The 15,702-nt window shown below is 41.8% G+C and overlaps 1 protein-coding gene across 7 annotated transcripts in view; it reads right to left on the reverse strand.

The window, feature by feature from the left end:
- Positions 1 to 5,656: 5,656 nt before the first annotated feature.
- Positions 5,657 to 15,702, reverse strand: part of LOC124412594 (fat-like cadherin-related tumor suppressor homolog) — a 144,349-nt gene continuing 134,303 nt past the window's right edge. For 3 of the 7 annotated variants that reach the window (XM_046892599.1, XM_046892598.1, XM_046892595.1), the window contains 9 exons: positions 14,980 to 15,216; positions 13,791 to 14,846; positions 11,660 to 13,701; positions 11,402 to 11,539; positions 8,551 to 11,259; positions 7,961 to 8,288; positions 7,655 to 7,792; positions 7,328 to 7,474; positions 5,657 to 6,895 (listed from right to left, as the gene is read on the reverse strand). In XM_046892599.1, coding sequence (XP_046748555.1) covers positions 6,348 to 6,895; positions 7,328 to 7,474; positions 7,655 to 7,792; positions 7,961 to 8,288; positions 8,551 to 11,259; positions 11,402 to 11,539; positions 11,660 to 13,701; positions 13,791 to 14,846; positions 14,980 to 15,216 — 7,343 coding nt within the window. In that variant the 3' untranslated portion in view covers positions 5,657 to 6,347. The remainder of the gene's footprint in view (positions 6,896 to 7,327; positions 7,475 to 7,654; positions 7,793 to 7,960; positions 8,289 to 8,550; positions 11,260 to 11,401; positions 11,540 to 11,659; positions 13,702 to 13,790; positions 14,847 to 14,979; positions 15,217 to 15,702) is intronic. The other 4 variants (XM_046892597.1, XM_046892601.1, XM_046892600.1 and 1 more) reach the window with 4 other exon arrangements.

Raw genomic sequence — 15,702 nt, forward strand, 5'->3', positions numbered from 1 at the left:
TGTAACTTTTGATCCGTTGCCCGCAGCGCATTGAGCCTGCGATTAATCGTTTTCTCTCGCAAAATTACGTCGGAATAGTGCCCCGATGAATTAATTGCAGCACTTTCCAAAGCCGTTGAAATTTTTGACAAAAATCCAAAGGGGTTAGCCTTACTTTTTTTGCGATTTTTGGAGCCGAAAATTTCTGGTCGTCGAATTGATTTGTATGACTGTTTCTAGGCTGATTGGGACCCCAGGAACTCAAAAATTACATTGAAAAAAGCGTAGGACCGACAGCAGAGAAATGATGACAAAAATCTGCAGTTTTTTGGCTGTAACTTTTGATCCGTTGCCCGCAGCGCATTGAGCCTGCGATTAATCGTTTTCTCTCGCAAAATTACGTCGGAATAGTGCCCTGAAGAATTAATTGCAGCACTTTTCAAAGTCGTTGAAATTTTCGACAAAAGTCCAAAGGGGTTAGCCTTACTTTTTTTGCGATTTCTGGAGACGAAAATTTCTGGTTGTTGAATTGATTTGTATGACTGTTTCTAGGCTGATTGGGACCCCAGGAACTCAAAAATTACATTAAAAAAAGCGTGGTACCGACAGCAGAGAAATAATGACAAAAATCTGCAGTTTTTTGGCTGTAACTTTTGATCCGTTGCCCGTAGCGCATTGGGCCTGCGATTAATCGTTTTCTCTCGCGAAATTACGTCGGAAAAGTGCCCTAAAGAATTGATTGCAGCACTTTCCAAAGTCGTTAAAATTTTCGACAAAAATCCAAAGGGGTTAGCCTTACTTTTTTTGCGATTTTTGGAGCCAAAAATTTCTAGTCGTCGAATTTATTTGTATGACTGTTTCTTGGCTAATTGGGACCCCAGGAACTCAAAAATTACATCAAAGAAAGCGTAGGACCGACAGCAGAGAAATGACGACGAAAATCTGCAGTTTTTTGGCTGTAACTTTTGATTCGATGCCCGCAGCGCATTGAGCCTGCGATTAATCGTTTCCTCTCGCAAAATTACGTCGGAATAGTGCCCCGAAGAATTAATTGCAGCACTTTTCAAAGTCGATGAAATTTTCGACAAAAGTCCAAAGGGGTTAGCCTTACTTTTTTTGCGATTTTTAGAGACGAAAATTTCTGGTCGTCGAATTGATTTGTATGACTGTTTCTAGGCTGATTGGGACCCCAGAAACTCAAAAATTACATTGAAGAAAGCGTAGGACCGACAGCAGAGAAATGACGACGAAAATCTGCAGTTTTTTGGCTGTAATTTTTGATCCGTTGCCTGCAGCGCATTGAGCCTGCGATTAATCGTTTTCTCTCGCAAAATTACGTCGGAATAGTGCCCTGAAGAATTAATTGCAGCACTTTTCGAAGTCGTCGAAATTTTCGACAAAAATCCAAAGGGGTTAGCCTTACTTTTTTTGCGATTTTTGGAGCCGAAAATTTCTAGTCGTCGAATTCATTTGTATGACTGTTACTAGGCTAATTGGGACCCCAGAAACTCAAAAATTACATTGAAGAAAGCGTAGGACCGACAGCAGAGATATGACAACAAAAATCTGCAGTTTTTTGGCTGTAACTTTTGATCCGTTGCCCGCAGCGCATTGGGCCTGCGATTAATCGTTTTCTCTCGAAAAATTACGTCGGAATAGTGCCCCAAAGAATTAATTGCAGCACTTTTCAAAGTCGTTGAAATTTTCGACAAAAATCCAAAGGGGTTAGCCTTACTTTTTTTGTCATTTTTGGAGACGAGAATTTCTGGTCGTCGAATTGATTTGTATGGCTGTTTCTCGGCTGATTGGGACCCCAGGAACTCAAAAATTACATTGAAAAAAGCGTAGGACCGACAGCAGAGAAATGACAACGAAAATCTGCAGTTTTTTGGCTGTAACTCTTGATCCGTTGCCCGCAGCGCATTGGGCCTGCGATTAATCGTTTTTTCTCGCAAAATTACGTCGGAATAGTGCTCCGAAGAATTAATTGCAGCACTTTTCAAAGCCGTTGAAATTTTCGACAAAAATCTAAAGGGGTTAGCCTCACTTTTTTTGTGGTTTCTGGAGCCGAAAATTTCTGGTCTTCGAATTGATCCGTATGACTGTTTTATGGCTAATTTGGACCTCAGGAACTCAAACAACACATTGAAAAAAGCGTAGGACCAACAGCAGAGAAATGACGACGAAAATCTGCAGTTTTTTGGCTGTAACTTTTGATCCGTTGCCCGCAGCGCATTGAGCCTGCGATCAAACGATTCCTCTCGCAAAATTACGTCGGAACAGTGCCTCAAAGAATCTATCGCAGCACTTTTCAGAATCGCTAAATATCCGCAAAAAATCCAAATTGGTCAGCCTTTTATTCTTTCAGGCCTAAAAATCATGTGAATTCGCTCAGCAATACCTACAAACGACCTACTTCCGAATCAAGAAAGAATTAACTTATTCGCTTGTCAATGACGGGCTAGGTATATAAAGCGGGAAAGGACCGTTTCTACAAGTTTGTTTCTACGAGTGCTAATACCGAAAAGTTCGTTTCTACAAGTCGCAGTCGTAAAATTTCGTCCGAAAGGATCGTTTCTACAAGTGGAGGTCAAATAATTTAAATTAAATTAAATTAAATTAATTTAAATTTAATCAAAATGTACGAAATCGACGGAACCGCTCGGTCGCTTGTAGAAACGAACTTGTAGAAACGAACCGCCAGGTCGCATTTTGTAGAAACGAACCACCCGGTCGAACTTGTAGAAACGAACCGCCCGGTCGCAACTTGTAGAAACGAACCTCTCGGTCGAACTTGTAAGATAGCAACTTGTAGAAACGAACCCTTCGGAAGAAACGAACTTGTAGGATTGCCACTTGTAGAAACGAATTTCTCGGTATTGGCACTTGTAGAAACGAACTTGTAGAAACGATACCCTCTCTATAAAGCTCACCAAACTTAAAGCTACACGGAGCGTATTGAAGGTGTGAAGAAAATTCCTTGCCGTTTGTTTTTAATAATACTGACTAAACGCTTTACTATTAAAGCGTCCGGAACTCATTATCAAACACCGAAAAATAATTGGGCACAAAAAAACATAGTTGGGTGTGTATAAGGGACCAAGTATATGGAGCTGCGCTGCGAGCACTCAACGACTATATTAACCTATGGTTGCTCGCGGTCAATGGGGCGTATCCTACTCCTACCAATATCGGACTTCATACGATTTTTGAGCGGCCGCTGGTTCAAATTCAGAAATTGATTAAATTTTCGAGTATCCAAAATATTATCGGGGGTGTCGAGAGATGAGGGCGTCGAGTACATAATACGAAATTAACACGTCGTTCTTCGACATTCCGAAAAACCTTGTATAGTATAAAGAACGACAGGACAGGACATGAATGACCCAGGGGTTTTGCAGAAGCAGTAAAAAAAAAACGAGTTCCGTGGGGGTGAAACGTGGTCATTACCCACACAGCTACTTTCTTTGATGAATAGCGTATGCATTCAATTACTTTATGCCAAAAACTTACTTAACAAAAACAGTTTACACAAACAAATATCCTCATTTTTTAACAAAACAAATTTTCGTGACATACTATTGCCAAGTGCATGTCTGTTAGTTTATAATAAAAGTACGATTGAAACTTGATATGGTTTTGCAAGTGAGATGTAAGCAGTGCTTACTGTCTATACTTTTGACGACCAACTGTAAGTGTGCTACTGAACTCTGCTGCCACTGTCATTTCGAGCGAAGTATTAGAGAATGCTCATCTCACACACGATTGCTACCTAGTGAAATTGGAAATCGAGAGAAAAAAAAATTAACCAAGTTAGTGGTACTTAGCGGGACTCTAGTTTTGCAAATATCCTTTATACGTGCCACGTTAAACATAATTCTATACTGTAACCAGTGCACATTAAAGCTATCGATTTGACGACTATTCTGTTGCTCTTCTTTTCTTTTCCGACCTGCGATTTCAGTATTTTTCGCGAGCATCTGTACCTGCCGCCGTTACATATATATATATATATACCTAATCCTATAACTCGTATAGATTCTTCATTTTCTGTAAAAATTTCTACCATCTGCGACACATATAATTCTAGAAATAGTGAATAATAAAATTATTGATTTGACGGCGATTGTGTTGCTCTCCCTCTTTCCTCGTTGCGATTGCACTAATTTTCACAGACATTTCTACCTATTGCGTTACATGTATAATCCTATTGACTTGCATCTTCATATGTATGTGCAATATTATAAACGCATATAATATGTTTGTTGCTTAGAAGTTATAGTCAGCAGAGACTATCAAAAATGAAAATTGGATTAGGGGATTCACTGATAGCTAACGTAAAAATCACCCTGTATGTATGTGAGGTCAGCGTTAACAATCGTAATTGTACAGTTTACAAATCATTATTTCATACAAGGCGCTTATGTCTATTGCAGACCAGGAACCTATGCTAGGAACATAAGAACTTTATTTGCCAACAAAAAAAAATCTCATTGGTGGTATTGTACAAAAATGTCAGCGCTATTTTGCACTGAATTAATTCACAATTGAATTGTCATCTTACAAAAGAAAGGTGAATATATTTTCTGACGGAATGAAAGTATTATTTATCAATATGTATACAAATAATGGTTTATGGTTCTGTTTCCGCATAATAATTAATAATCGTTATAATCGTATCCTTATTAGTATACATAATTAGATATTATACTGCGAAGAAAACATACTTTGCTTAATATATGGCAATCAGGATTAGCGAATGAAATTTGTTCATTTTTAATTTCGTAAGTATATGAGGATGAGTAATTCAAACAACGTTTTTCGTTCATATTGAAATTCTGAATACGACGTATAAAAATGAACCTGTAATTATCAGCAAAATTGCTAATATTACCGTGCAGTCTTATCAGAACACTGGGACAGGTTTAAAATTTGATGTAGGTAGCACCAAAATTTCAGTTACAGATATATAGTAGTACATAGTATACATACATATATTGTCCCATCTGATGGTTGACGGTGATCAACTTGATAAATGAAACGAAAGTACACTATGTATTTACTGGAGTTAATTAATAGACATTAGTTGTTATCGAGGAACATTCCCCAGGTAATATAACTGTAGCCGTTTTTTTTCCTTCAAGTTATGAAACGTTAGATCGTTAACATTTCGGCTATTATATTACAAGTCATTACAGTATTCTTTTTTCTTCATATTTTTTTTTTACTTTTTAATCATGGTACAAACATTATTATCATCACAGTAAAAATATTTTATATCTTTTTTTAACTATGTATATACTTGTGCATTCAACACATCTTACCCACACATACATTCACGCGCTCTCATTCACACATGCTCATTGCTTGTGAGGCAGCCCACTGCCACTAGCATTTTTCAAATTCATTATTCCCATACTATACATAGTATATAGTACGGTATCATATGGTAAATTCATGGTACCTCATTATACAATATTATTAAGTAGTCCATCAGTTCATTTACAATTTATCAAAATAACATTATGGTAATCAGTTAATAAAAATACGCGAACGAATCGATATGTATATTTATTTATGTGTTATATAACATATATATATATATAACATATATATATATATATATATATATAATATATATATATATACATATGTTGTGTGTAGTGTAGGTGTTTGTTAATACCTCTGCATTGTGGAAATGCATCGCATATAGCAAAAAAATACATGAAAAACGCTTAATTTAAAATGATAATAATATCTCATCATTAAATTATACATAGTCATTGGTCTATCAACGTGATCATGATGAATGCAATTAATTTAAAATTGTCTTTCTTTCGTGTAAGAATATGAATAGGTTTTTTCACGCAGATTTCACGGTTCTTTCACATTTTCTTCATGCCCATTAAGTATGTGATTATACTGAATACATTGCCTAGGGGACAGCTTGGTTGCAGAGTCGGCTGTGTGTATGCATTCAAGTGTTTATCGATAGCGCATGATAAATAGTAATAAACTCAAATTAGATGTTGAAATATGTATATGCAAAAGTCCAGAATGAGTACCCTTATCGTCTACTGATAACCGTGGCATAATATGTATGAATGAAACTTGGTGTGCCCCGCTATTGTATCACGCACCGTCATTCGTATTTCTATAATTGCACTACCTATGTCGTATTTATATGTTGGTATTTCAATATAGCTGCCCGCATAGCGACTGCCTATCTATCTATCTATCTATCTATCTGTTATCGATAATATGTACAAAATATCGCGATCCAGAACAACAACTGTTCCTACGACGAACACAAACACGATCACGTTTAGTCCATTGTCAGTAGGTATGAATATAATCATAATTGTTTGTCACACCGAGGTTTGCGTGATGCCATTGCCGGGTAACCACACGCGACTATTGTTCTTCTGATCTGTGATCTCGTATTCAGAATCATCGATCTCGCACAGATTAGTGGATAGATCGCTGTTGCTGGTTCCACCACCCAACAGCGAATTTCTTTCTTCTAGAGTAGTGATCACAGATCCAATTTCGTCAACGTCATCTCCTCTGAGGCATCGGTTCCGTCGGCTGCTTGGAAAACCATAAGGCACTACATCGTCTTCTTCATCAGACTCGAGAGTACTGAGGCGTCCATTGAGCGGATTCGTCTCGTTCTCTGTGTCTGTATGAATATTATAGTGGGGTAGATATGAATTTGGATGGCGAATATAGCTCTCGGAATCTTTGTACTTGTACTCTCCTTCGCCTCCGCTATCAAGTGGGTTCAAACGCTGGCTTTCTGGGCAGTAATTGTGTTCGGAAAACTCTGTTCCACATTCAGAATCTCCTACGTACTCTGATTCTTGATCTTCATCCAAGGTTTCAATATCTCTTGACGGATCTACTGGACCATGCACTGAAAGTGATAATATTCCCATTTTAGTTTTTATTTGATTACATATCCAGATCTCACTAATTACACCAAGTCGGCATAACTATAGCGTAAGTAATTAGAGACGTTAGAAATTGTTAGATTTCCACATTATCGATTCGCATTTGACACCAAATCATGCGGAAATGTCGCAAAATAATCAGCATCTTTTAGGTTCTTGTTCAAAAATAATATTTGACGCAAAGCATTCCATTACATTGTGTCATGCTTTTGGGTTGTTGCGTTTTATTGTTTGAATAAATCATCTTGATATTGATGACGTGTTTTTTTTTTCGTGTATAAAGTGAATGATCATAACATAAATAATGTCCTTTACTAAATTACGTGCGGAGTAATTGAGGTAAATTACTGTGTGAAGTGATGTTGAAAAGCTGTGAAGCGGTGGTGAAAACTTACTTGGTGGTAGCTGATGAGTGTTGGACTCGTTGCTCTCATTGCTGTGGAAGCTTGACGAGTCTGGAACTTCGCTGCCAGGAACCTCCGTGATGTTAGGTAAGGGGTTCTGACTTGGCCTGACCCAGTCTGAACAGTCCCAGTGATACCCTAAAAGCATTGCAGACAACAACTGTACTCTGAAAGACTACATGCAGATTTTACTACCGCAGTGCCGCGTAGTAGCGTGAAAAAAAGCATAGTAAACAAAACGAGTGGTGGAAAAAAGAGTTTTCTGTCAGGCAAAGCAATTCCCATTAATAAATCAGGCAATCAGTCCAATCCACTTACCACCTACTATACGGGGATCGTCCTCAATCGAGGAAAGGGAAGCTATGGACGTCCCTCCTGCGTGAGGCCCCCGTCGGGTGTTTAGTAGAAGTCCTCCAGCGGTCAGCTCTGGTACCACTGGGCTCGCTCGTTTCAGGTCTGTTAGTGCACACACAACGACACGCCAGTGTTAATGGGGTTCGCGTTTACTGTCATACCACTGTTCGCAACTTTCAAGAATGCGATAGAGAACCTCGGATGAAAGCTATACAGCAGACCCATCATGCACTAAGCAAATTAAAATAAAAAGCTACAACCGGTACTCACCGTTCTTGATTTTCGTTGCATCGGTGATGAAGGACGCTAGATGCATCTGTTCCTGCCAGGTTGGTTTGTGGAGGCTGTCCGTGTCGCTGCCGGTGGGATTTCCGCCGACAGGGTTCGATAGGGAGGGGGGAGGCAGTGGGGTGCTTCGATTGAGGTTTCTCAGGTAATCGGGTGGGAAGTTCTCCAGTTCGTCGCCTGCACTGCCATAGCTTCTCAGGGTGTCCAAATTATTCAGGGCCACAGCAGCGGAATTGCTATAGGGAGCCGGCTCATTGTTAGAACTAGGTGTGTAGGAGGCGGGGCGAGGAGGACATTGGGGAGGTTCTCTCTGAAAAAAAATCACACGAAAAACCTTAAACTCAACAAAAAGAAAAACACACTTTCACTAAATTATAAATAAGAAATTATAAACCAGCCAATAGCAAACAAAATAAACAGCACTATTTTTACGCAATTAGGGAAATTTATCAAGTAATAGTTGTTAAAATCATGCTATGAATGTATAAATACTATATATATATATATGACATAAATATATATATATGACAATCTACAGCTACATAAGCGGCGTTAAATTCAAGTTCAATTACCTGTATCACTTCCAAGTTGCTCAGCTTTGAACTACGTTTGAATTCGTGTTCGTGCGGTCTTGCTGAATTCAGGACAATTTGCTTCCGAGTCTCGTTGTTTATATTATTGGCTCTTGCTCTTGTGCGTTTCACTCGTATTCTCCGGTAAGTAAAAATAACGATGATTAATAGGAACAAAACAATGAGGATACCTATACTGATCCATATCAGTTGTTCCCAAGTGATATTAAAGTGACTTGATATAATCGGCGTCGAGTAAGCCGGATTTCCACAGTTCAGACCCGTCATGTTCGGTGGACAAATGCACCTGTACGACCCAACTTCGTTTATGCAGGTACCGCCGTTAGTGCAAGGCCTCGTATCGCATTCGTTAATATCGGACTCGCACCGTTCTCCCGTAAACCCGTGGCACTTGCAGATTGGGCCGTTGTTCCCTTCTTCGCAAACACCCCTGTGTACACATGGATTTGGATTGCAATACCTGCCGTATTCGCATCTTTTTCCACTGAGATTTGGACCAGTGCAATCGCACTTGAAATCTCCACCTCCGGCAACAATTTTGCACCGACCACCATAGAGACACGGCGACGACGCGCATGGGTCTGTGTCAACGTCACAAACTAAGCCTACAAATCTCCCATGACACTGACACTCGTAGTTATCGCCTCCCAATTCCTTGCAGGTTCCACCATTCTGGCATGGTTGCGAACCGCAGACTCCTAATGGCACTAATATCGTTGCAGGATCACAGCTGAACTCCACGTTCGCAAACCGTTTCAATACCGCGACGCTGCTAGCACCGCTCATGTGGAGAGGGACGGATACTCTTCCAATTCTAACATCGTCCATGCACCCGTAAAATCCTCTTTGCACGTCCTCGAAGCCTAGTATCGACGGATGCTGTCTCACCTCAGCGCCCAGATACAAATCGTCGGACTGAAGATTGAGTATGTCGTTAATTCCTGGGGCTGCACCATGAGCGACGTGCTTTCCATCGACGGTAACCCGCGCGTTGTTGTTTTCTCTTTCAAGCTGAATATCGTGCCATTGTCCGTCACTCACATAGACACTGCTCACCCTGACCAAACCCTCCCCGCTTCCTAGGTCAAATCTATACTGCACAACCCCGTTAACTACCTCCAAAATATTATAGTCTATTTGGCCAGCTGCATACATGAGATTTCCAGTTGGTTGCACAGTTCTTATCCTCAAGGAGAGACTCAGTCTGTCTTCGATTGTGTGTTTCGTCAATGATGTGTCTATTTTGTAACGAGCGTAACTCTTGCCACTGAACGAAATTGGGTTTCGGGGGATGTAGCAGGACTCGTCGTGACATTTTGATATGTCAATGTCACATGTCTGGCCAGCGAATCCTTCGGGGCATTGGCAGGAGTAGCCTTGAAGTGAGGAATCTGGCACGCATACTTTAAAATTCGGGCATGGATCTCTCGCACACTCGTTTACCACAACTTCGCAGTGACTCCCGGCGTATCCTTCCTTGCAGTTGCATTCCATTCTGTGCTTATGTCGCGGCGATACGAAACTAGTTACATCGGTAGCGACGGGCAAGAGCTGACTGGGGTCCAGGTTTATTTTGTCGTAACACTCTCCATAAACGCAATACCCTTTATTGCACTTGTATCTCACGATCTCCTCGACCACTAGCTTTGTAGATTCTTCCAGTTCCTCGATACGTTGGTTGAGAGCTTCGCGAATACTTTCCGAAGAATAAAAACTCACAGCTCCAAGCATAGTTTGGGCTTTGCGAACAGCAAATAGAACGTCAAGATCATTGTGAACCGCTTGGCGAGTTGCTCGGGATTTGATTACATTTGCTTCATCGGTAGATGGCTGTACGCTGATTATTATCACCTCTTTGAGTCTGCAGTTCATCGCGTTACGCACAGTTCTGATGAACCCTTTACGATGGCTGAGTATAAAATCTTCCGGGCTGACTTCTCGGAATCTCACTATCACCGAGTTTTCCAACATTTTTTCTGAGACCAGCTCTACGTTCACATTCACTATTGAATAAGAGTGGAATTTGCCGTCCGTTACGCTAACATTAACTTTGTATTCGCCAACGTCCAACCTAGGAAGCGCTACCAGAGTACCGTCGACGCTATCAATTTGGAATAAGTCGGTATTGGGGTTCGGGGACGAAGGTATTAGACTGAACGTCAGCGTATCATACGGGTCTTGATCTGTCGCGTGAATCCTGCCAATTGTTCCACCTGGATACTCATCCATGTAAGAATTGATAGTGACTACAAGAGGCGTGATGATTGGCGGGTATTGCGATTCTTCGATAACTTTGATCACCACCCAGGCATCGGAATATAACGGGGGACTTCCATTGTCAAAGACTCTGACAAGTAAGAGGTACTTGTCCTTCACTCTGTTATTGAATTTTGCCGCTGTTCTCAACGTTCCGTCTTGCTCTAAACGGAACGAGTCCCCTTCATTTCCAGATTTGAAGTCAAACGTGTAGGGATCAGCATTGGGTGATGTATCTGCATCCGTTACAATAAATTGTAATATGATGTGACCAAGTGGTTTGTCCTCTTGTACTACGGCGGTGTAATTCGATTGAGCAAATAATGGGGGATTGTCATTTGCATCAGAAATCTCGATGTTGACCATCACGAAACTCATCAGCATTGGAATCCCGTTATCTTTCGCATGGACCTCCAGCACGTAATTAGATATCTGTAAAAATGAACCAAAGAAAGTGGAATTGAGATCTTTTTTGATTTGTAAAGCTTTCGGAATACCAGTATATTTGAATTTGAATACTCGCGTAACAGTTTAATTCAATCAATGATGTCTATGAATAATGTATAAAACAAACCATCTCTCGATCCAGTAGAGCTGCGACAGATATATACCCAGATTTCTCATCGATAGCAAACTGTTTTTGTCTATCTCCACGTTGAATTGAGTACGACACGTTTCCATTCTCACCACTGTCCAAGTCATTTGCAGATATCTGTAATCGCGTTGAAAAAATTTAATAAGCCTTGAATGTATATAAGTCTTGTACTTCAAACGGTAAGATTGGAGTACAAATCGCTAGACTTTAAAACTGATATTGTCAAGAATTTTGTACCTGTAATATTTTGTCGCCAATTTTGGCATCTTCTCTGATACGAGCGCTGTATGAAACTTGACTGAAGATTGGGGCGTTGTCGTTGCTATCAGTAACAGTAATATTGACAGTGGCATGATTGCTTAGTGGTGGTACGCCACCATCGATTGCTTGAATAGTGAGAAAATAATCTTTAGCTCGTTCATAATCCAGTTGTTCAGCAATGGTGATGACGCCAGTTTGAGTATCGATTTGGAACTTTTTGTGTTCATTGCCACCGACTATGGAATAGTAAACATCGGCATTGACTCCGGTGTCTTTCGAGGTGGCAAGAACTCTCGCTACTTCAGTGCCGACGGCATCGATCTCGGGAACGCGAGCAAAGTAAAACTTGGAGGCGAATTCCGGTGGGTTGTCATTGATATCTTGAACGTTGACAATCAATGTGGCAACGCTGAAAAGTTGGGGTGTTCCCTGGTCCACTGCTTGGATGCTGACGTTGTACATTGCCTTGGTTTCCCTGTCAAGTGGTTTGGCCAGAGTCACGATGCCGCTGTCTGCAGCAATCAGGAAGTGTCCTTCGGCAGAATCGATGAACTCATATTTCACTTTTCGGTTTATACCGATGTCATCGTCCGTTGCGTGGACCTTGGTGACCAGCGTGCCAACTTCCACGTCCTCGGGAAGAGTAGCACTGTAAGATTGCATTGTGAACTTGGGAGCGTTGTCGTTCAAATCGGATACCAGAATTTCCAGTTGCGATGAGCATTCCCACGCCGGCTTATCTCTGTCTTGAACGTGAGCGGTGAGCGAGTATTTTGCCTGTGTTTCTCTGTCCAATTGACCAACGGTTTTGAGTACGCCGTTCTCTTTGTCAAGTGAGAATTTTTCATTGTTTTCACCAGTCAGGTAAAACCTCAGCTTAGCATTCGGCTCGTCATCATAATCAGTGGCCAATACTGTGAGTACGTATGTTCCAGGATGGGATCCTTCGGACAAAACCTCTCTGTATCGGTAGCGCAGACAATAAGGAGGGTTGTCGTTAACGTCGATAATTTCAACCCTCACATTCGTTTTGCAGACGTATTTACCGTCGGTTCCGATCACGTCAAGCTCGTACTCACCGATCATTTCCCTGTCCAATTTCTTCGCGACGTAAACTTCGCCCGTAGATCTGATCTGGAACTGTGATCTGGGATCACCCGATGTTATGTAGAATTCGACCGGAGTTTTCAGGTCCTTGTCCCTGTCGGTGGTGAGGAGTTTGACGACAACGGTGCCAGGCAGGGCGTCTTCTTTCACGGTCGCGTCGTAATGATCGTCGACGAACACAGACGGATTGTCGTTGTAGTCCTTCAGTTTTACGTTCACCGTCGTCCTGGCGAAATGTTTCGGGTTTCCATTGTCAGTTGCGACGACCTGGAACTTGTACTCGGACTGTTTCTCCTTGTCCAGTTGAATCAGCGTTGAAATCCACCCCGTGTAAGCGTCGACCGTGAACACGTTTGCCAGTTCCCCGATGTCGGATCCAAAGGAATAACGGACCTCGCCGTTGCTGCCCAGATCATTATCGTGGGCAATCACTTTCAAGATCAGCGTACCCTCGTCAATATTTTCGGCGAGACTCAGGGAATACGGATTGCTCTCAAACATCGGAGCGTGGTCGTTCTCGTCGAGGACTTGAAGCGATATCTCGGCCAGTGCCGTTAGGGGTGGGCTCGAATCAGTTTCGGCCAGTACTCCGATTAAATAATTATCCCTGATTTCGCGATCTAACGGATTCGCCAACGTTATTTGACCGTTCGTGTCTACGATAAACGGCGAGGTGCTGTCGGGGCCGGATATTATTCTGTAAGTGACCGAGTTGTTGGTAACGGTCTTTAATCGAGTGATAGGCGTTCCAACGGGGGATGCCTCCGAGATGAAGAATTTATCCTCCTTTCGTTCGAAGAGAGGTGGAACATCCTGTGTACCCATAATGTAAACGTATAGAGGAACGTCGGCATGATGGGAAATCACTCCTCTGTCTTCAGCTCTGATGAACAATTGGAATAGTTGGTTTTCTGGAAAATAAAATCGTTCAAAATTTGTTAGTACAGCTTGTCTCGCTGACTCAGATATTCGAAATCAATGATCATCTCGTATTTCTTACCCCACGGAAGAGCACTCTTCTTCAGGAACAATGCGCCAGTGTCAGCCTTGATACCGAATAGATCCATAGCGTCAGAGTTTTGCTTTTCGTATATGGAGTACTCAATTTTCGCGGCATCGTCTTCGTCCGCATCGAGAGCCTTGACCTTGAGGAAAACTGTATTTATCGAGAGATTGCTGTGAATAGTTGCTTTGTACTCTTTGAGAAGAAATACCGGTGAGTTATCATTTTCGTCTCCGACTCTGACCCTGATCATGATAAATCCCGACTTTCCACCACCGTCGGTAGCCATGACCGGAAGTTCGTACAGTTTCTGTTGCTCCCGGTCGAGCTTCTTCTTGGTAACAATTTCCCCGGTCAGTTTATTGATGTCGAACGTTCCCTTCATCAGCTCGGAAGGGATCGAATAGGTGACGATTCCGTAGTCTCCGAAATCCTCGTCATCCGCGATCACATTGGTTACCAGCCTGCCGGCGAGTTGATTTTCCAACACAGTGACTTCGATCTGAGGATTAGGGAACTTCGGGTTGTGTCGGTTGGCGGGTAGTATTTCAATTTTCACTCTAGCGAAGCTGGTGTAAACTCCGTCGCTCACGGAGACATTGAGCATGGTCATTTTTTGGTCCCCAAAGTTCTGCATGTTGATCAAAGAAATTATTCCTGAGTTCGGATCGATCGTGTAAGTCTGTTGATCATTGCCACCGACTATCGTGTAAGTCAAACGCGACTCGTCCACGTAGTCCTGATCACCTGCCGACACGACGGTGACAAACTGACCGCGTTCCGCATGCTCGGACAGAAAAGATGTGTACGATATTTGCTCGAACACCGGCGGATTGTCGTTCATATCGACAACTGTCACCCAGACGTGAGCTGTACTGGACAGGCTTGGAACTCCCCTGTCCATCGACAAAACGGTAAAGTGATGGGAGCTGTGCCTTTCATGGTCCAGTGACCTCTTCAAGTAGATTATTCCCTCCTCCGGGTCCACGTGGAAGAACTCGTTGCTGTTTTCCGTGTCGTTTTGTATCGCGTATCGAACCTTCTGGTTTATGCCTGAAACGTAAAGCATTCGGTACATGTTTCAATCGTTGACAGGCTTCTCGGTACCTACAGCCGCAAGGGCTGAAGAAACGCTGACAAGTACCTCAAGGGATAGTGGGGAAAAATACCAATTCTCTATACTCACCCGTGTCATTGTCCCGCGAATAAACTCGCAAAATTGATGTTCCAAATGGCGCTGCTTCGGATACTGATATATTGTAAGAGTCCTGAGTGAATTCTGGAGGGCAATCGTTCACATCCAATACCAGGATGCTAACCAGCACTTCGGCATAGACACCGGAAACGCTGTCTGTTGCCCGCACCGTCAGCTCGTACTGTTTTTTTTGCTCGTAATCCAGTTCATCCACCACATAAATGACACCTGATTTTTTGGATAAATATTTGTAAGCCCAAAGCGTGATCTAGCCGTAAATACGTTAGAGAAATTAACTGTCATTTATTAACTAAAATTTTACACGAGAATAAATAGTGCGAATATTTTAGTAGGGTGGGTATTCAAACTCATGTCGATTTCTCTAACGTTAGACAGTACCTACTACCGAACGCATCCGTGTTGTACAGGCAGAGTATATAATGCATAACATCACGATGCCGTATAGTGCAAATTTATCGATATGATGCATACAATCAGATATTGTCATGCAATAATGCAGAGAACGTGTTCCAGATTTTTATGCAGCCAGTGTTCTAATGGTATTACTATTTAAAGTCATGGTCAAATGCTTGGTGAGATGATTATACTGTGCTGCAAGTAGAGGAAAAATTAACACCTCGGTTGGAAGAATAATGAATTCTATTGGTGAATGAATACAGCTTTGGGATATCGTGAAACCAAAGAAACGCATGC

This window comes from Diprion similis, chromosome 11 (genome assembly GCF_021155765.1).
Source record: "Diprion similis isolate iyDipSimi1 chromosome 11, iyDipSimi1.1, whole genome shotgun sequence".
Taxonomy (NCBI): Eukaryota; Metazoa; Arthropoda; class Insecta; order Hymenoptera; family Diprionidae; genus Diprion; species Diprion similis.